At 31.4% G+C, this 22,342-nt stretch overlaps 2 protein-coding genes across 6 annotated transcripts in view; one reads left to right on the top strand and one right to left on the bottom strand.

Annotated features, from left to right (window-relative positions):
* LOC140061066 (3-hydroxybutyryl-CoA dehydrogenase-like) lies at window positions 1–16,126 on the top strand. Of its 2 annotated transcripts, XR_011847401.1 has the most exons (9): window positions 1–155; window positions 4,566–4,702; window positions 5,000–5,105; window positions 5,789–5,883; window positions 6,847–6,943; window positions 7,487–7,585; window positions 8,378–8,488; window positions 9,295–9,474; window positions 13,109–13,244. XR_011847401.1 is itself a non-coding variant. In XM_072107485.1 (8 exons), exons 1-8 carry the CDS (start codon window positions 104–106, stop codon window positions 13,288–13,290), a joined length of 879 nt encoding a protein of 292 aa, XP_071963586.1. In that variant the 5' UTR covers window positions 1–103; the 3' UTR covers window positions 13,291–16,126. The 2 variants fall into 2 exon arrangements, 1 of the variants encoding a protein (XP_071963586.1); XM_072107485.1 differs by lacking the exon at window positions 9,295–9,474 and having other exon boundaries at window positions 13,109–16,126.
* Window positions 1–22,342, bottom strand: part of LOC140061068 (calmodulin-lysine N-methyltransferase-like) — a 37,042-nt gene that overhangs the window by 7,645 nt on the left and 7,055 nt on the right. For 3 of the 4 annotated variants that reach the window (XM_072107488.1, XM_072107489.1, XM_072107491.1), the window contains exon 3: window positions 10,431–10,553. The exons of the other annotated variant lie outside the window; for it this stretch is intronic. In XM_072107488.1, the coding sequence (XP_071963589.1) occupies window positions 10,431–10,433 (3 nt within the window). In that variant the 5' untranslated portion in view covers window positions 10,434–10,553. The remainder of the gene's footprint in view (window positions 1–10,430; window positions 10,554–22,342) is intronic. 4 annotated transcript variants of the gene reach the window in all.

Raw genomic sequence — 22,342 nt, 5'->3', positions numbered from 1 at the left:
CGAAAACTCAAAACAATCAATTTGACGACTCGACAAGGAAATTGCTAATTTAAAATCACATTAGAAACACTATTTTTATTTAAGTTTGATTTTAAAATAGGTGATGGTTAAAGTAGCTGTTTTAGGATGTGGAATTCTAGGAACCAAAATAGCCGGTAAGTAAGTAATTAAGATTAGAATCTCCAACTTTAGGCTAGGCCTAGAGAGAGACTAGCAACTTGGTCCATCATAAGGATAATGTGCGTGACTTGTAGTCCTCCGCGACACCGTCATAAACCTAGCCAGTTAGGCCTAGCCATACTGTTCTCTCTAGTAGTTGGATTTGTAGGCTTCTGCAGCCTAGCCAGCAGGAATACCGTCGTGTTCGGCCGCCAACGAGTTCGGCCGCATGTATTTAGTATGGAACGCCAGGCTTGCTTGCATTGTTTATATTAAATGCATTGTTTAGATTAGCGATCTCCGTGGCTTATTCCATTAAAAAAATAGGGGTGCATTGCTTTACCGATTTTTCTCTACATTTGTATTATTGTATATAATATTACGATTTCTTTTCAGATACAGTTAGATTCATCACAGATAGAGAAAAATGAAAATTATTTTATTATATACAATCTTAACACATTTATTATCAATTCCTGTATTTTTATTTAGACATGTTATAAGTTTGAGAATTTACGAACGAATTAACTTAACTACCATATTTTATAAATAAACATATAATATAACATTTATATTTATAATTGTTTTTTTCATATATAGGCCTAACCACTAGCATGCATTAAAATTGACTTTATTACTAGTAATAACATGTTATATTACAAAACTACTTAACTAATACGTAATATAGTTTGCAAATAGTTTAAAATGTAACAATGAAACAATATCTTTTTTAATGTTTATTACTAACATACGATTTTTACTAATATCTTACTTCTTTACATACATTAAAATTGACTTTATTTCTAGCAATAACATGTTATTTTACAAAAGTTCTTAACTAACGTATTTTGCAAATAGTTAAAAATTATATTTAATGTTTATTACTAACATACGATTTTTTACTAATTTGTTAACTAATTTAACTAACATACATAACATTAGCACTATTCAACGCGAGCATCGCCAGTGATAAGTTTACTCGCGGCAAGCATTTGAGAACGTACACTACGTTGGCCCTCGCGGTACTCGTCCCACAATGTTTCAACTCCATTCTTCTCCAACACTGTTGCTTTGCACGTCACATTCTTGTTTCTGAGAAAACATCTCCATGTTGTATTTGCCCGTCTTTTATCAATCTTCTCTGTATATTGGTACCCATGACTGTCTACAAGCGAGTCCTGAAACAACAGAAGGTTAAGTTGGTTTTCACAAGAAAATGCGATAATAAAAAAAAAATTTACAAAGAATAGATTATAAATATTTTAAGAACTTACATTCCCACGTTTTGTTGTTCCTGCTAATCGCCGATAAGTAACGATGTCATCATCAACAGCAGGCATCACTGGTATTGGTTGTGGTTCAGGGTAAAGATTCAGTACCTCTTCTTCTATGAACGATTGGTTCCAAAAAGTCGCCAAGGTCGGCTGGAAAAATCTCTAGTTGCGGCACCGGTTGGACGTTGTTTTCTGGAGCACAGTCTCTACATGTCCAATCAATAAAACCCTCTTCGACGGCTAACCTGTACGCTGCTCCTCTTTTCACTCCTGAGTCACACCTACGATGTTGCCATCTCTGACACTCTTCGCAAAACGGTCCTTCTTGCTGTTCCGTTACGGGTTCGCGACATTCAAATACAATCGTTCATGGTTCGTAGATAATCAGTAAAAGTGTAGTTAACAATTCAGATGGAAATTCAGAAATAAGTAATATTCCCTAAAATGAGGTTCTCTTATAAAGATGCGCGCACTCCGGTCATGGACCTCCATGCTCCGGTTATTGTTTTACCGATTACAAAAAAAGAATCCTTAAATGTACCGAATTTTGTGTGTGTGTATTGTGTGACGGTAAACGCCTAACTTAAAAGCGTTATTAATAGATAATGGTCATTGTTTAGCCAAACTTCTTGCAAGTAACCGACTGCGCTTGTGTCATCATGCGCTTTTTGTAGGTGCCTATACTTTTAAACTTTAACTTTAGAGGCCTAACTGTAATAAATCAAACCAAAATGAATAACGATGGAAGCGAAAACACACAAAATTATATATTTACAAAATTTCCTTTTTCATGTAACACTACGATGAAATCAAACAAACAACTGGTTTTTTTAAAGTCTTTTTACTAACTTTTGTAATAACTAGTGAATCACGTTATGAAATTAGACATTATACAGCAAAGTTTCGATGTTATACTTAGATCACTTACCTTACCTTAAATATCTGACGTTTTATTATTAACTAAGTACACCAAAATATTATTTATAAATCAAATGAGATTTAATGTGTATTTTGTGATATTGAACATAAAATCATGCTTTCTTTTTTCTTATATAAAGATTGAATTATAAATAATGACATAAGAAAATGAAATGTTTTCATTTTTGTACCGGTCGGAAAATGTGCCCCAACGATTATATTTAAGACTGAAAGGAATGCAAGTTATATACAGTACTGTCATTAGATTAATTTAAGGATATGCACTTCTATAAGTTATAATGAAGAAGAGTGTGTGTACTTTACAAATAAATATTAACTTTTAATTATGTTTTTCTTCATTTATCGTTGTTGTACTGTATATCAATGTCGGTGAAGTTTGCCACATATAATTTGTACATTTGAAAATCAGAATCAGTAATGTATACCACAACTTATTAACATTTATTTTTACAAATACTGTACAGAGTAAAATAAATATAAAACCAATAATGAACATATTATATTAACATAACGTAAGAAAAGAAATGTAAGTGAAAACGGACGCAACAACAATAATAAGCAAGGTTTATTTATTTAAATTGTTCTTGCAGTTAACAAACTGAATTACAACAATCGTGACAATTTATAAAAATAGTAAATATTGGATAAATAACATAATAAAATGTAACATTAATATCAACATCTCCATTAATCACATACAACAAGCAAGCTAGCTTCCCTCCAATTATTAAAAACATAAAATAATTCACCATTATTTTTATATTTAACTTTGCTGTTAATAACACTTCAACAAATTGAAGACACGAAACGTAACACATTTCATTGTTATGTTAATAAAAAACAACCATGCTACACCACCTTCATTGTCTAAGATGGAATTCAAGACACTCCCTCATTGTTTTAAAACAATAGCAGTAGTAGCCTTTTCAGAGTTTTCGCAATCCAATGTTGGTAGGTTTTAATGTGGAACTGTATAATCCTGAAATAATTCAAGCCTTACTAAATATTAATTTTTCCAAAAATCGCTATAAAAAAGGAATTTCGAAATACTGTAATGTTATTTTGTTCCTCCTATTTTCTTACGAAAATTATTATAATAATAAACGTATATATATCCACACCACAGCATTCTAAATAATACTTATATCACAGAAAGTAATATAATACGCCGTACATTTTATGTCGGTCAATTTCGATCGATCACGTTAGAATAGAATGCACCCACATTTTTTGAATGGAATAACCCAATGAAAAGACCAGCAGAACAAACTGAAGTTGATGCATAGTTGGCGCTCCATACATAGCGCCTTATATGGGCATTCAAAACATTGCGGCCGAAACCGTTTGCGGCCGAACACGATGTACACCGCCAGCAGTGGGGAGGAGAGCATATATCACTATGCTATCTGTGTTTTGTGAATACCAACTGACTAAAATAACTAGCCTAGTAGTATAGGGCCTAGACCTACATTTATTATTAAATTGTATTGTATATATATGTACAAAGCAATGACAATGTGATTGAATAACATTTTATTATTTTTTAAACAGTTAGCACAAAGTACTACTAGTAATAGTTAGGTAGTGGTAGGCCTACCAGCAGGTAGATAGAACTCTACTACATGATTTATTGGTGTTAGTAATGCACTTGTCAATTGTATGACTCACTATACGACCCCCGGGAGAGGTGCGTCATGGGTGCGTCATTTACAAATAATTACTGACGCAGGGGTGCGTCAAAAAACCTAGATGGTACGTCACATCAATGAACAAGGTGCGTCAATGTCCGTCACTTTACCACCCATCATATCATAAACAACATGGTCACAGTGCGTCAAAATGGGTGCGTCATGGTCACCTAAAAAAAGGTAAGTCACCTTTTTGACGCACGGGTGCGTCATGGTATTCAAAAGTATGACGCACATCGGACAAATGACGCACCTCTCCCGGGGGTCGTATAGTGGGTCATACAATTGACAAGTGCATAAGTAATACTGTAGTAATGTTAGTTAATATGATTATGCGCATATGATTCCACAAACAAATGTCATCTCAATGCACTGTGGACTTGATAGATGTTACACATTTCAATTACATGCTTCTCCACTAAGAAAGTCATGTCGGTCAGTACTGCCAACGATATTTTATCTGTCAACAACAGTATCATTGATTTTAAATATAATAATTTTTTAGGTTGTTTAGCATATCATGGACACTTGGTCAAAGTATATGACAGTGACGCACGAGCATTGAATGCTCTTTACTCAAATCTTGAAAGTGACAGAGAAGATCTCAAGAAAGATGGGTTGATGATACAGAGGCAGTTCTTAGTACGATTTACAGTTTTTTTTAAATTTATTGTTTATTAACTACCTAGCCTATCTTGGAAATACCAATTCTATATAAATAGCTGACATCATTTTTTCAACTTAATATATAATGAAGTAGGTCAACTTAAAATAATGAAACAGGTCAACTCCAAATAACACAATACAAATGCTTAATACATAACATAAAAGGATGAAAAAAAAAAAATTTTATTCTTTAAATGATCAATGGACAGACATGGTATAGACGTTAGTGTGTAACCATTATGACCAATACATTGAGTCTTGTTAATTTTTCAGGGCCAGGTTTTGTGTATGGGAAGACTAGAAGAAGCTGTACAAGATGCTGACTTCATCTTTGAAGCAGTGGTCGACAATATGGAAATAAAAAAAGATTTATTTGAAAGTATGATTTTTAGAATCATTTGTTTAATTGTTTTAGTTTTATGTTCTTCTCGGGATTATGCCTTCCTCCATAGCTAATTTTCTTAAATTCACTTTTCTTTTGTATATCCAACAATCATCTATTTCATTTTTAATATACCTTACCATTTCTGTTTATTATTTTGTATTGTTTTGCTATGGAGGAAAATAAATGTCTTTTGAAATGAAATGAAATGTTTGCCTATTCAAAAGGAAGGACTCATGATACATGGTATGTATGTAATAACCCTTTTTGTACAACTCAAGTGACTGAAGCTTCTAATGGACCATGGAGAAGATATTGGCGATCTTTCATTTTGGTATAACAGATGGTGACGACTGGAACATGTTTTACATCCACATTCCACAATTGTCACACTCTGTTGAATTATCATCTCTTTCATCTACCATTCTGAAACAGAATCTAGCTATTACATACTATATAACACCTAAATAACTTCCTGTCATTTGATTGGACGATTGTTGGTCACATGGCGTGCAATAGCCAAGGTAATAATTAGATTAATTGTTAGTCCATGGTCAGGCATGAGTAGATTCTAATGATACCATGGAGTAATAATGCTTATACATATACAGTACTGTGTAACTCAGCATATACTGTATAATTAAATTAGTTGTTCATGGAAATGTATACTCTTGTTTTAGGGACATCGCACCTGTGTAGGCCATCAACGATATTTGTTACAAACACTCTATACTTAGATGTTAATGAGATTGTGGAAAAAACAGCATATAAAGAGGTATGTATAGTCTCCTAGACCCCTCTGTGAATAACCATAGTGTCACTTATAAAGAAAATCATTCCACTGCATTCGCTGCACTGGCCCTGTTCATTTAGGCCCCAAAACTGATATCAAGTGCTTTTTATTCCACAAACACAAAATTCAGCGTAATAATTAGGAACACAATGCATCTCAATTTTGCCAATTTATTTACAAAGAAATCTGTATTCATAGTTGCTGCTGTTATGATAAATAAAATCAATCAACTTGGACAAATTTAATATCATGTAAGCATACAGTAGCCAAACAAGTGAGGGCACTATAAAAATACATCAAACTATAGAGAGTGCTATTGTAGGTATTGGAATCTATAAACAATAGGTATGGCAAAGGCAGTAAATGACAAGAGGGAAATGTATGTTTCTTCCAATACATATTTAAAACAAATATGAGAAATTGTACCTTAGCAGGAGATGGGAGGATGATTAATATATCAAAAACTTCCATGATTATCGGGAGACTTAGGAGATCTGGATATATAAGCATGCATGTTTTTATTTATTTATTTATTCAATTTTCTGCCATATACAATACAAAGAAGACAAAACAGTTATAAAAGGAGACAAGGAAAGACCATAACAGGTGCTAAACACCTATAATAGTTGGTCAACCCAGAACATACAGAGCACAGAAATGAAGAGATAAAAAAATAAATAATATTACGTTCTACAATTAAAGCATCTACAAGGAAGCGAACAACTACACACGTTTTCAATATCAAAATTATTTTAAAAGGAAATATTGAGATAATTTAATAATTTGGTTTTAAAAGAACTAACAGAAATATCTAAGTTGCATATTTCACCTGGTAAATTATTTCAAATTCTAGTAACACATGGGATATATGATTACTATTGTATGATGATACAGTATATATAAACCAACAAGCTATATATTTATAATAAATGTTTTATTTTACAGCAAACATTAGGTCTGCGATTCCTACATCCTGTGTATGCCATTCCAGAAGTTGAAATCACAATGACGAGATACACTTCAACAGAAGTTCTTGAAAAAGGTTACTTTATTTGTTGTATGACCATCACATACTGTAACATCAGTTATCAATTTTGTACAGGTGTGCTAGACAATATGGCCAGTAAAACCCTTGATTGGCAGCATCATCCTTATAACTGGCCTTTTTTGGCCAGTCATTTTTCACAGAAACAATTGATGACTAGTAAAATTGAATTCAGGCCAGTTAGTTTTTACTGGTATTAAGGCAGATAAAAATGATCTGCCTTGCTTTTTATATGTGTTGTTTATGGCTGTGCCCCCTTTTTTTTCTTTTTAAAGTATATTAGATTTATATTGTTATACATTGAAAATTTTATCATATAAAAATCAATCACAATTTAGTGAAGATTATTTCTAATAAATATACCATTATGAATGAATGAAAGAAAAGAGTCTTGAAGACTGTTTTTGAATTTGTAAGACCTACTGACAAAATACCAGCAACTCTTTGCTGTTACTACTATTTACAATCATCTATGATATTTTTGATATACAAAATATTTATATTAATATTATTGTACAATTATTATTAATTCTTTTTTAGTAAAAGCATTCCTGGAGAAGATGGGTAAAACTTTATTTTTTCGTTCTGGTAAAGAGCCGTTGATACTTACGCCACAACAAATTGAGTCTCGCAAAATAGGTTTGTACCGTTAATCAAATCAAATACTTACAAACCAGTCTACAAACAATCTTAAAATGTAGTATTAGTTGGTCAAAGGCAATTTAACAACAGGATGCTCAGCCCCACTGGATCAAAGGTTTTATGTGTACCTGCGACACAATCAGTTCTACGCCCCTTGTAACAGAAACTGGAGAATAATGTACTTGGTACTGTAATAGCCTAACTAGTATGAATTTCCTAAGATCCTACGGCTGTTACAAGCGCCTATCTTGGCAAGGCGAGCTCAGTATTCTGTTAGATTGCCTTGGTTGGTCGTATGTAATGTAATTTCAAAGTTGTATTGCTCAGCCCCACTGGATCAAAGGTTTTATGTGTACCTGCGACACAATCAGTTCTACGCCCCTTGTAACAGAAACTGGAGAATAATGTACTTGGTACTGTAATAGCCTAACTAGTATGAATTTCCTAAGATCCTAAGGCTGTTACAAGCGCCTATCTTGGCAAGGTGAGCTCAGTATTCTGTTAGATTGCCTTGGTTGGTCGTATGTAATGTAATTTCAAAGTTGTATTGCTCAGCCCCACTGGATCAAAGGTTTTATGTGTACCTGCGACACAATCAGTTCTACGCCCCTTGTAACAGAAACTGGAGAATAATGTACTTGGTACTGTAATAGCCTAACTAGTATGAATTTCCTAAGATCCTAAGGCTGTTACAAGCGCCTATCTTGGCAAGGCGAGCTCAGTATTCTGTTAGATTGCCTTGGTTGGTCGTATGTAATGTAATTTCAAAGTTGTATTTTATTATTTCAGCAAGGAGAGAACAAATTCGTCGACAGCAAGGCTTACCCGGACTTCTAACCGTAGCTCTACCCCAGCTAGGCCACTCAGGAAACTTATCCCCAGCTCAAGATGATGAATATGGTGAGTTTACCTTAACATATATTTATTAATAATATTTTAAAAATCCAATTTCATTTTAGTTATCACAATTGTTTGTTTTTAAGAGTGCTATGTGTGGAAATTTCATTTATTTGTTTATAACAAAAACGTCTGGGGCTTCTATGAGAGTCAATAAAGCTATATAGTTTGCAAGTCCCAACTTAAAATTTATGACAATATATACAGTACAATAAGTTAAATTTCATAAAAGCTAATATTAAAAAACTATACATGATGTTGAGAATAAAAAAGATCACTTACATGTTGCCTCTTGTAACTGTCTAATTAAATTTATGAGAAAGAAAACCATTATTAAACTTCAACAGCTCTCTTCTCATTTTTTTGGTAGATTCTGTATTTGATATTTTTGTAATGGAAATAAGCTCTTTGGGTTATACTTGAAAATATTTTATAAATGTATTATTTGTAATGTCAGTAATTTATTTTATCACTTTGTATGTATTTTTTATGATGATTTTCCTAATAAATTCAAATCAAAAATTACGATTAGGTTGCCATAAGCTCGCCCCAAAAGCTGCTAAACCAATTTACAATAGTATTATGAGTTTATAGGTGAAGTACAGTACAAATACATTAAACAAACATAATTATATCCTATTTTCAATTCAAAAGAGCTTAATAATCAAAAGATTCATATCTAGGATTAACTAACCCCATTTATATTATAAACAAGGATTAATATTTATAAGAAATATAGTAAAGTTAATTGTTGATGATTAATTGTAGTGCTTAAGATAAAGATCTTATAATTTGTGTAATCCTAACAGTGCGAATTCTCACTAATCTCTGTTTAATGGTAATGCTGTAATAGCAGTATAGCGTCTTTATTCCTGAACGATAATCATCAGCAGAAGGTGTTGAACTTTACAGCACAATCCTGACTTGTTATCAGCCAGGTGTTACACATGTGTTCACACCTTTGCAGGTCTCCTTTACTGTACTTACAGGTGCGCTTTCATTTCAAGTACTGTATAAGCTAATTTTTTTTTTCTTTTATATTACTCACTGTACATTCAAAAGTTATACATTTAATAAGGTTGGAAAGAAGAAGGGCAAATGATCAAAAAAAGCAAAAGCTTGTGATAGAGATAAATAATATACGCAGTATTGCAATGATTACCATTGTATATTACTAGGTGTACTGTTAACATTCATATTTAATCCATTACATGCTTTTTCAGCCTGAGTTATTTTCTTGGGTGCCTACCCATTAAAGTTACCAATAAATATGGTCATGAAACAAACTTACTAGGGTACTAGATAACTTAAGCTCTGTCTACACTATCAAACTAGTTTGACAAAAGAAGTGTGATTGCCCAAATATGGAAATGATATGATCAAATGATATGATCAAATATATGTAATATTACATCACTTTTTTTTGTCACATAAGGTTTGATAGCGTAGACAGAGCTTTAGCCAGAACGTATGTGACTGCTGTACCAACATTTTACATTTTTTTCTGTTGAATGAAGGAAAGCAGGATTGATACTGTAATGGGTGAAGATCAAATTAATAATGATGCAATTAAAAAGAATCAGTCAGTCGCCCCACAGCCTGTCCGCTCCATGTTTTGTTTTTGTGTTTTGTGTAAATGGTTAAGAAATAACATAGGACTTTATTCTATTTTGGGTTTTTTCTGGTTATTACTTACCGTTACCGCTCGTCTGTGTAAATTTGCCTTTAAGCAATTTAACTTAATTTGAGAGTTTTCTACTCCTTGTTACTCATCTAATTGTTAAACTAATATAATAAAAATACACATTTAATCAAGAAATTTGCACAGTGCAATAAAAAAATCATTATTTTTGAAGAGGTGCATTGCAAGCATCCTAGAGAGAATGTTAATGAGGAAATTTTAATCAATTGTTCTTTAATAAACAATACAAAATCATTACTTTACCATAAAATGAATATTTTATCATCATAACTGTCATTGTTGGACACTACCATCAACACTTTTGACGCCATTCAGGCTCAGTCTTTTGTTTCATTGTTCCAATTTAGTCTTCCACAATACCTCCTCCTGCCATTTAAGAAACGTAATCTTGAAATAATTTTATTTTGATCCTAATAAATAATCATTTATTTTCAGAAGTGTATACACAGCCTAAGAAATCACAACATTTATGTGCACATAAATGCAAGAACATAAGAAAGATATGCCATCAATTTATTTTTATAGATCTCTGTATCAAAACAATAGACATTAATAAAAGGGGATCAGATTTACGATACCATCAATGGACAATTGAAAAATACTCCTAGAAAAAGTCTTAAAATGTAATTAAAAAAATAATCAGTCGAAAAGAAATGTCTGACTTCCAAAATTGTATAATTAGTCATCTGGTTTAATTAAAGTACCAGAACGACATACTGTATGTCCTGAAAATGTCAATCACTAGGATAATTTTTTATCCATAGTAGATGTTGAAATTAGTTGATAGATAGCATAATATATAGAGTCTATTAATGATTAGTTTAAATATTCTTAAGCTCTGTCTACACTATCAAACTTTATGTGACAAAAAATATTATGTGCCCATATATGGACATGATGATGTCATATCACTACCATATTTGAGCATACAACTACCACATTTGGGCACATCACACTTTTTGATAGTCTAGACAGAGCTTTAGAAAACCTTTGTTTCACACATCTTATATTATATTGCAATTGTTCTCAAGTACTGAATCCCTCTAGGAAACTTTCATTTCAAACAACAAGGAATGAGGGACTCTTTTTCTAAACTTGCATCTTTGGCATGTTCACCTATTGGTAATACTCCCTTTTACCTGCCCATGCATAAAATTTTAATGACATATCTTTCAAAAAGATGCACTTTAAACTGAAGTGTTAGACAAGTTTGGATGACTAATAAAAGTCACTTGTTATGTTAGCATCAATAATTTTTGTCACTGTGGTGTTAGATGCGATACCATTTTGCTATCGCAACAGCCGTGACATTCACATTTAATTCCGTTTTCACACTTCACTAGCTGAGAAGGTGTCAGATTAATGTTGAATGTCCAATATATAAATTGTTAAAAATAAAAAGTTTGTAGTACAAAAAAAGAGATTATATTATAATTTGTAAATACAGTAGTAAGTTAAAATTAAAAGGAGCACTCCTTTACACAGACGAGTGGTAAACGGTAAGCGGAAAACAAAAAATACATATTAATCTATGTTATTTTCTATGACCATTTACACAAGGGACACTTTACTGAGAAATGGGAGGAGGAGCAGGGGACTCTTTTACTTGGCCCCTAAAGTGTCTCCTCAAGCGTGGTTCCCACTAGCAACGCAACGCAAGGACGTAACGCAACGCAAGTGAATTGACCAATCACAAGCGATGGCTTATTCGCTTGTGATTGCTAACTGTCTATAACTTCGCTTGTCATTGGTTAAAACGCTTGCGTTGCGTTTACGTCCTTGCGATACGTTCTAGTGGGAACCAAGCTTTAATAGGGGTTCTCTGTATAGTGCTGTAAAATGAGGTAGCAATAATTATAGAAACCAGACAGAGGTTACTATTTGTGTGAACACCATAGCTGTTTATATCATCTACAATATTGTTGCATATTATTTATTTATTTATTTATTCGACTTCTCACTAACTCAGTTAGTGAAGGATCTGGACCAACAGGTGGTAAACACCTCTAAAACGGTCCAGTCCCAATTTGCACAGTGGCTGTGTGTGACAGTGGCTGTGTTTGTGTGGACTAGTACACCGGGGTAACCCCCTACTCGTCTCGAAAGATGTACTAGGTTCTTTAAAGTGCGCATGAGCTATGTGTACACTGGACCTACGGTTTATAGTCCTTATCCGAGAAGACTCGTTCTACCACCAGAACCATGGAGCGAGTGAGCCTCGAACCCTTGCCGATGTTATGGCTACGTAATTACGGTTCCACTGTCTTAACCGCTCGGCCACTCACTCAATTGTCAGATATTATATGTGGTTGACATACAGTCAGTATTTGATCAGTCAGTAATTGATGAATCCAAATGAAATGTTTAAATTTAACCATTACAAGATAAAATAGCAATATGTTTGTTATACAAATCCATTGTATGTTAATGAATCCGTAGTTTCCATGCATTTTAATTTACAAAGTAGTTTTTATTTTAATTACAACTAGGCTGAATACATCTATATTCATGCTGTATCTGTTTCAAAATAACTGGTGCACACTTCATTATAACATCTTCAACTCCCTGTCTATATAGGGCAACTCTTGTTATAAACAATTTATACAATAATATCAAATATAAATGTTAATCTGTAGATCATTTTTTTGTTGCTGTTTTTAATTTGCTATTATTTTTTTTCAGGCATTCCTAATTTTCATTCAGACATAAGATATAGTCTTTTTTACTGTAAATGCTGTGTAATGTTTAAAGTACATGTGTACAAATTGTTTATGGTCTGAGTTACTGTATGGCATTTTAAATATGTTTGGCATCAAAATGCATTAACACTAGAAGCTTCTCTTTAATGTTGTTTTTTTTTCGTTTTGAATTAACATGTTTCTTTCACTAACACATGTTGTATTCAATCATCTCTTTCTTAGCTATACCCACAAATGATCGTGATTGCGCAATCTGCATGGATCGACTTCGCAACTGTTTACTCTGCCCCTGCCATCACATGGTCACATGTAATGAGTGTGCGAAAATGCTCTTCAATCGCAAAGACTATTGTCCTGTTTGTCGTAAATCTATTATGGAGATCATACGTGTCTATACATCATAGAAGAAGAGCATCGTTTGTGCAATGTGATAATATTTCATTGTTTTATTCTTTCTGTTAATACTAACAGATGATTGAAAACAATGAATGCTTTTATTCGTGATAGTCTTAACTGTAAATAATAAGTTGACAGTATTCAATAAATACTATTTTACAAATCGTGACCATAATATTTTTAGTCTGGTACAGAAAAGTATTAGTGGTTATCTTTTAATTATGAATTATAAGCAAAATTTTAAAATATAAATATTAATTATTCATCAATTTATTATAAACAATTGTGTATATTGTGGGTCAGGGGTCAATTTGTTTAATTACAAATATTTGATTCAGTCAATTTTTATTCAGTCAATTCTTATTCAATCTTCTTTATACAGGAATTGTATATTAATGTGCAATTTGTACAAAAACCAGTCTGTGGTTTATAACAAGGTTTAAATAATTTATTATAGAAAAGTTATACAGTGTCATCTGTGTATATTGATTTGCGAGTTTGTAATACTATCATAAATAATATATGTTGTTTATTTGTTCCATTGTGAAAGACATTTTGTATTTTTGGTAGTCTGTTTGTTGTTTTATGAAATATTATTGGTCAATTCAATAATTGATCTTATCTGTATATTATATAATTCTTATATTAATGGAAATATTCAGCAACATTATTTAATAATGTTTATTTAATTCTTACTACTTAACATATGAACAATATTAATGGTGCTTAAATTGTACTTATAATATATAAATGTTTTTAATTATGAATTCGTTATTGCACAATGCTTTTAAGCGCTTCACTTATTACCCTGTCATTTTGATAATGAATGTAGATTTAAATTTGCATAAAAATGAAATTTATATTACGCACATTTTCTTTTTATTTATCAAATTATTTAATTTTTTATCTAATTATTATTTTATATGGAGCTTTATAATATTTGTGTATATTTGAAAAAATTTAAACTTAAGTATGAATATTATATTTTGTGTGAGTTTGTTTACTTTTATAGTTCTAGATAAGTAAGTATATATAATATATAATGTATTTAGCATGATATATAATGCATTGGAAACAAAATTATAGTAAGTTTCATTTACAAATAAAATCATTAACATAAAAATGTATAATATCAGAAATTCTCAGCAAAGCATACCAAAAAAAAGACCTTTTTTAAAGAATATTAAATTATTGTTTTTAAATAATTCCAAAGAAATATCTACTTATTTAATCATTGAACATTCTACTTAGTTTTGGAGTATTTTGAACATATTTTGGGACCATGAGTATTGATTGATTCTTAATTTGTGCTTTTACTACTTCAATATGGCCCTTTCAGATTGCTAGAAAAAGTTCAGGCATAAAGCACACACACACACACACCACAGAGAGGCATGTATTATAGTGTGCGCAAACTCCAGAGTTTTCCTAGGCGATGTGAAAGGAGTTGAGTATTGACTGTGTATCACCATAGAGAAATATATATTCACTATAACATCTCTATGGTATCACATAAAGTACTATATTTACAGTATTTGATATTTCAAACAATTATTTGTATTATTAATAGTACTATTAGTAGTGTGTGTTCTTAGTATAATTGTTTATCATTATTGTAGGAAAAGTTCTAAAAGCATGAATGTTATATATTCAGTTGTCTGTATATAGCTACCAGCTAATACAATAGTGTTTTGATATTATTGTTGTTCATCATCATGTGCTGAGTCAGTTTATCATCCATTTTCATTATTCCGCTATGATTCATAGCTCCATTAATAAAACTTCTTCTTAACGCTGCAGTCAACATTGTATTTCTATTAATATGGATTACAGTAAATAATCTACTGTATGATAATATATGTTCTGTATTAATATCTCAGTTTAACAATCATGATGTCTTGCTTGGTGACTTGCCTCAGTGGTGGATCCAGGATTTCTAAATAGGGGAATCCAAGGTCTAAAATTGTAAAATGAAATTAGTGTTTTATCTTTTGCATTAAAATTTTACAATTGTGAAAGCCCATGCTGGGTGGATCCTCCCCCCTCACCACCACTCGGATCCCCTATGTAACTAAGTAATCCCTTCATTTGAAAATGAAATGATCATGAATTTAAAGACACAAAAGATCTTTAGATTACTATGGATTATATTGTAAAAACTTTGTAAATGGCCTTGTAAATAAATTAATAAATCTGTAAGTGACAGTTGACATCTATACACAAAATAGACATGTCAATTGTCCATAAATTGATGTTTTATCATGTTATAAATGGGTTTTATTGTGTGTTTAGATGTCATCAATGACATGTTGTATTATACATTGTGCATACAGGGTAATGCTAAAATATAATGTTAATACAGTAGTCTGTAAAAGATATATATCAAAAAAGTAGTTCATAATTTTATTGGGTGTCAAAAGGAAAGAGCTGCCCCACTCAATGGCAGATCCAGGATTTTGAAATAGGAAGGGCTGAGGGCCTAAAAATACACTATGGGTCCTCCTATGCCCCTAGATCCACCCCTGAATGGTACACTTGTGTATTCTGGTAGCACCCAGTTTTGAGGTTAAAGGGTGTATGTCCATGTTAGTACAGGAAGAATAAATAAGATTAATTTTTCTGTTCTATACACATCATTGATTTATTCCAAATTTTCTTAAACATTTATTTTAAGTAGGTGTTGTGTAGCATTGTTGTCTCAAATGGTTATTACCATGGTTACACTGACGGGTTGTCATGGATTTTAGTGCAATAGAGCTACTCATAAAGATATTCCCGCTAAATTGCTCAAAAACTATATGTTCTATCGAAGATTAAATTATTATTCAGTGGTTTAATATTGTATATTTGTATTCTGTATTTTATTGAACCCTAATCTTTAATATTTAAAGAAACCAATTTTTTCTTAGATGTGCAAAAGTTTAATTATTCTATTAAGAGAAAAATATTCCTTTTCTTTTAAAAGGGCATGTTTCCATGCACGTATTATAGAATTTCGATATGATAAATCCAAATAACAAGTAATCCAAATAGTGAACATTTATGTGACAGTGAACTGCATAGAGATGATACTCCTGCATGCTATCTCATTTTAAAGGAGAACCTTCAATAGCGCACTATAGAAACTTTATTTATATACAGAGTACTTTACATTGGAAATTTTAATTGGACCTGGGTGGTCAGCATCATTGTCCTAGTAATACTGTACCTAGTGTATTTTGGACAACTTGGTGTTGGGTACAGTTCTATGACTCCAAATAGTAAATAAATATGAGTGCACAGGATGAGACTAGTCAATATGCATGCACAGGATCGGACTACATAAGGAAATACAGTATGTATGTAATTCAATTCAATTCAATTCAATTTCTTTATTGCTGCAAATGCCATCAAGGGCTAATATCCGCTTAAACATACTACATCATACAAACATAATTATACATATTTACATTTAAAATTTAAACACATAAAAATTTTAGTCATTACTACTGTAGTAATTATTTTTAATTATTGTAATTCTGGATATTATGATTATTGTTGTAGTTATTATAATAATTAATAAAAGTGTACATCTTAAGTATGGGATAATACTACAGTAAATATGCATGGGGTGTGAGATACCAGTAATTAAGCATGGGATGGTTAGACATCAGGATTACAGTATACAGTAAATCTACATCTGCAAGGAATGTTCGTTACTAGGCCTATGTGATTAAGTCACTCTAAAGCTCATAACTTATAAAATATCTGTTAACCCCAGAACTTGATAAGCAGTATCAAATAAATAGAGGGACACACAAATATTTGGTAGAAAGATATTGTACATGCCTACATGTGAATTTGGTTTGTTTATTATGAAGATCTACTTGACTGAAACCTAAATAGATTATAGCAACTGTTGACAATGACAAGCTTTTGAGGAAAACACTCCAAAAAGTAAAAAACAATATCAACTCTAATAGTAATATTAAATAATTTCTGTTGAATATTCAGATATTAAATATTAATAGGCCTACTGTTTATTAAAAAAAAGAACAAAAAAGCAATAAATGAATCACAATCCTTTTGGTACAGTACCAAGCTTACTTGGGCTCGAATCTAACACCTAGCCATCAGCACTGCTCGGTGGTCTAGAGGTATGAACGCCAGGCTAGTGATCTGGGAATAATGGGTTCGAGTCCCACCCAAAAATTACTTGCAAATTCTCAATTCTCAATGTACTTCGTATAATATATAATTATTCAGAGTTGGGCAATTACTATATTATTTAGTCAAATTAACACTGTTACAAATAAAATAGTTTAAATATTTAATAGATTTGTTTAACATGTATAAATGTGATATTGTAGTGTAGGGAATTAGCATTACTTTAAAATGCCTTCCATAGATAACTTTTGGTTTCAGTTGGGTGCACCAGGTCACGGATGAGTGCTTCTGGTATATAAATGTTCACCTGCCAACAAGTGATGCTGCGGGCCAGGTACGATACAGTATTTATCTAGGTTATCTGTATTTATGTTACTCAACTACCAGTAGTACCAAAACATGACTTTTTGCTATTTTCCCTGAGAGCTTCTATGAACTTTAACCTTTGTGAAATTAAATTACATTGAGCATTGTGTTTGCAAACATTTTCTCCCCCCTTTCTGATGATAAAACAATTCTACTTACAAAGTACACTTATTAATTATAAGCGAAATAATTATTTTTTTTTATTTTATACTTGATTAAAACAACAAAATTTATATTCAAATTTAGGTGGTTTTTTATTTGCATCTTTTTAATTTTCATCTTTTGGGAAAAATCTTTTTCATTAAGAAAAATGAGAAATATAAAAAAAACCACAGCGAAATTAGTAATTAGTAATCCATGTAAAAACCGAGAATTTAATTTAGTAACTTAATTCCATCCATCAAAAATTATCAAAGCTAATTATAAATTTAACCAGGGGCCAATAATCTTATAGTTCAGTGCACACACCGTCCAGTCAAAAAGCCAAATTCCATCACTTGATCTAGTTAATAATACACATTGTTTGTATCCAGGTACTGGTATTCTTAAAAGGTTTTTTTTAACAGCTTAAAGGGAGCCGACTTTGTTTATATAGGTGCTGTGGATTATCCTACTTTTATCACCCATTCAAAATCCCTGTTATCTCAAGACTACTTTTAAAGCCTCAGAATAAGCTTTTATTACCATATAGGGTGTTAGTAATATTAAATAATAAAGTATATTTTTATCATTGCAATTTTCTGTCTTCTAATAGTATACCATAATGCACAGGTAGGTAGGTGTCTAACATTTCTTACACCACTTTGCCTCAGGTAAAGGCATGGGCCTTGAACATAAAATGGGGTTAAGTTTGAAGGCCAACTTTCTAGTACTACCTGTAAATTAATGTTAAATTTGTTAGGAAAAACATAATGATTCTCTATAGTACATCTGGTGTAAATTAAAAGATTGTTTAAAGCTAAATCTTATTTATGCCTGGTGGTGTGGTGATTGGACCATTTAAGACTTTACTCCTGGTCTTATTTGGGTACAAAACATTCGTTTGTGCCAAAGCTTTTGAGGTGATCCCTGTATTGATTCCATATCCCAAGGTGATTATACTTTAAATTTATTATATTTGTGGTGCCACTGTGCTGCTCGCTGGAAAATTTAATATATAAAATTGATAACAAATAGATTGTAGAAACAAAATTGTATTGTAGGGCTATTTATACAAAAAGACTGTTTAGATTTTTTTTGTAACTGATTAGTTGTGAAGATATTTGGATGTTCACTTTTATAAATGTGATATTGATTATATTTTCAAGGTTGGCATTAAAAAATTAAACAATATCGTTTAGTATATTAGCAATTTTATCTGTGAAAAAAATTTAGATGTATATGAAATAATAACTGCAAAGATGTATGCCTTCAACAGTTTTCTCACATTGGGATACGCAAACAAATCCGAATAAATTAAACGGTAGGCAGGTTCAATCAACCAATACAATATATTCATTTAAAAAAAATTTCTATCATAAATAATAGCTTTTCTTTTTTACCATCCGTCGCATCTCTTCCAAGAAGAAGACATGGAGGTAATGCCAATATCACAATATCAAATGATCAGTGTAACCTATTTACCCATAACAAGTAAGAATTCCAACAATAAAGGAGGTTTGTCATTTTAATGACCTCCAAGTATTTATACCAAAATAGCCCCTGGCAAAGACAACCAAATAGTATGAGGCGCCAAATATTCACATACAAATCTAACCAAAAAAGTATATTAATATAATAATTGAGCATTTTGCGCCTTATAGCTGGCTAATGTGCTGTAACCTGGAAGGGTTGGATTCAAGTGACAGTTAAATATTCATAGGCTTTTGTAACTACCCCTGGGACCACAAATTATTCCATCATTTGGGGTTTGGTTGAGGAAAGGCCAATTCGACAGGTGTGTTAATAAACAAATATTCTACACATTTTTTCCTGGTCTTTTAAACTGAAATGTTTTAAAGGGCTTGGGAAACCTGTTTTATGATACAGATGGAATGTTTGGGGGTAAAACTGAAACTATTTGCCAGCACCTTTATATCAGAATATTTTTATGGCCAAAGTGGGACCATTTTGACTGGTAACTTGAAAGTGTTCAGTTTTCAACTGTATTTCAGCCCGATTTTCCCAATTGTAAAGGTGTGATCTTTTATTTAGGTATCTGGAAAGGATTTCATTATTTTTCGATGAATTTTAATAATAATGTTAAGGTTTAAGTTTAGAGCACGTCTGAACAGTTACCATGGAAGGACGCAAAGCAGGAGCAAGTAGTACAAGCAATGCAAGCACAATTTTGGAAATTATCCATCGCATCTTGATTAGTCTCCAAATTTTTCATTGAGTCTTGGGAAACAAGCTTTAACAATAATATCATGAGAGAAATTGGCGTAGTATAAAAAATCTTAAATAAAAGATAGAATTATTACTTTATCATTATTATCTTATTTTGTCAACCTACTTTGCATTATTGACAAGTTTGCAAAACAATTTATGGTAGAAGCGTTTTTTGTGGCTATTAAAAAGGTTTTAAAATGCACAATAAGCATTTCAACAAAATACTGTACACAAGTAAAACTTATTCAAATCTACTGAACCTTACCTAAGTACTTGTTATGTTGTAATAGTGGTTTTAAACACTATTTATAGATTTAAAATACCAATGATTCATTTCTATTTCAATTCCAAATTGAATTGTTGACAACACAAATTTGTATGCGTAACATTTTTTAAATTCTTTATATATAAATCTAGATATTTTCGCAATAATTTATAATATTATCATAGCTTTATCAACTGGACGAATTTTTAATTATTAAATAATGGGACATTGATATTGCAGAATACATAGGAGTTTGAACAAATAATGGGGCTTTAGTATTGCAGATTATAAGGAATTTGAACTATATAAAGTTAGCATGTTATGTGCCACGCCTTCTTAAACCTCAAACTTTCTTTTTTATTATAAGAACTGGTAATTTTTTATTTTACTTTTTTGAGTCAGTTTCACCTTGATTGAAAGAACTGGTACATTTTCTGGGATTTTTATTTTGTCAGTTTTACCCTAAAAATCCACCATGTATTAATTGTAATAAAACAAATAATACTGTGCATACAATAGGCCTACAGAGTGACCCATGTTGGTATTAACCTATGTCTTAATAAAACAAGTTCCAAGTTTGTGTCCATCCAAATGATATCAACTATTAAATAGGCGAAAGTCAGTATTTTATTATTTAGATTTAAAAAACTTGTCAAAAGTTTGTTTTAATCCATAATCACATTTTTGAGAAGTACCCTGAATGGCTCTTCAGCTACTGGACTCCCCTCTAATGTGTAGATAGCATCAGGTAACAAACTCAGGTAGAATCTGCATCTTGTTATTATCTACTACAGTACTATAGTTAGTAGTAGTTTAAAAATAACTAACAGATGCAATTTCAAAATGAAATATTATTATTGTTCATTGTCAATATTTTTCAATTTACTGAGTAGCTAAGCTTCCAATTCATCTACTACATTTTTTTTAATGCAAATAAAATATATTGGGTTAATTAATCAATTGTATTGTCAACCTCAAAATGATGTTCTTATTTGTTTTGTTTTTTTTACTTTAGTATTCAGGTATTAACATTACCTTCTTCGATACCCCAGGGGGGCACCCATATTAAGGGGATAAATTCCTATGAAATGAAATTCAATTGACATTTATTTTCCTCCATAGCAATACAATACAAAAAGATAATTGTTACACAAAATAGTGTACAGAAACAATAAAAAGAAAAAAAATAAAGATTTCATACAATAACAATAGGTGATCATTTAGAATTCTAAATGATCACCTAATAAAAAACAGAAATGGTAAGGTATATAAAAAATGAAATAGATGATTCTTGGATATATACGAAAGAAAAGAGAATTTAAGAAAATTGGCTATGGAGGAAGGCATAATCCCGAGTAGATGAGGAAATCTTGTGCTGGGTATGCCTATGCAAATATAATGGATATTTGTATAAGAGTGGAAATTAAGAGAAACAAACAAGACAAAAAAAACGCAAACAGGAGAAATAATGTTTTAACACTAAACAGCCACTCTCTTTCAGGGGACACCCCTATTAAAGGGAAACTTTGGTCATGAAAGTGTCTCCTGAAAATGGATTCTATTACAAAAACAGGTAAATACTATCTTTGCCTTGCTATTAGTATTATCAGTACTCATATTTCATTACAGGATTTTAATTTAATATTGCAGGTTCTATTTATTTGTCAAAAAACAATGCCACAGATAGCTGGAAGGCTGAAACTGTAACATTTAACAATACAAGTTAAAAATCGTAAGAATAGGCCTATATGAATATATGTAAAAAAATGTATTAAAATAAAAAATTTGACCAATAATTTCAGTGTTTTCATATTATTATTAAGCACTTTATGAAACTGAAGTGAATGTGACACAAATTATTAAAATGTATTTGAAAATTCATGTATATCCTGGCAACTATCGGTTGAAACTGT

The sequence above is a fragment of the Antedon mediterranea genome, chromosome 10 (assembly GCF_964355755.1).
Source record: "Antedon mediterranea chromosome 10, ecAntMedi1.1, whole genome shotgun sequence".
NCBI lineage: Eukaryota > Metazoa > Echinodermata > Crinoidea > Comatulida > Antedonidae > Antedon > Antedon mediterranea.
This window is presented reverse-complemented; position numbering and strand designations above follow the sequence as displayed.

Excerpts from the sequence above, each read along its gene's own strand:
- LOC140061066 (XM_072107485.1), top strand. The coding sequence starts at position 104 with ATGGTTAAAGTAGCTGTTTTAGGATGTGGAATTCTAGGAACCAAAATA. Across the intron at positions 4,703-4,999 it reads TGATACAGAGGCAGTTCTTA|GGCCAGGTTTTGTGTATGGG; the intron begins GTACGATTTACA and ends TTAATTTTTCAG. Across the intron at positions 7,586-8,377 it reads AATTGAGTCTCGCAAAATAG|CAAGGAGAGAACAAATTCGT; the intron begins GTTTGTACCGTT and ends TTATTATTTCAG.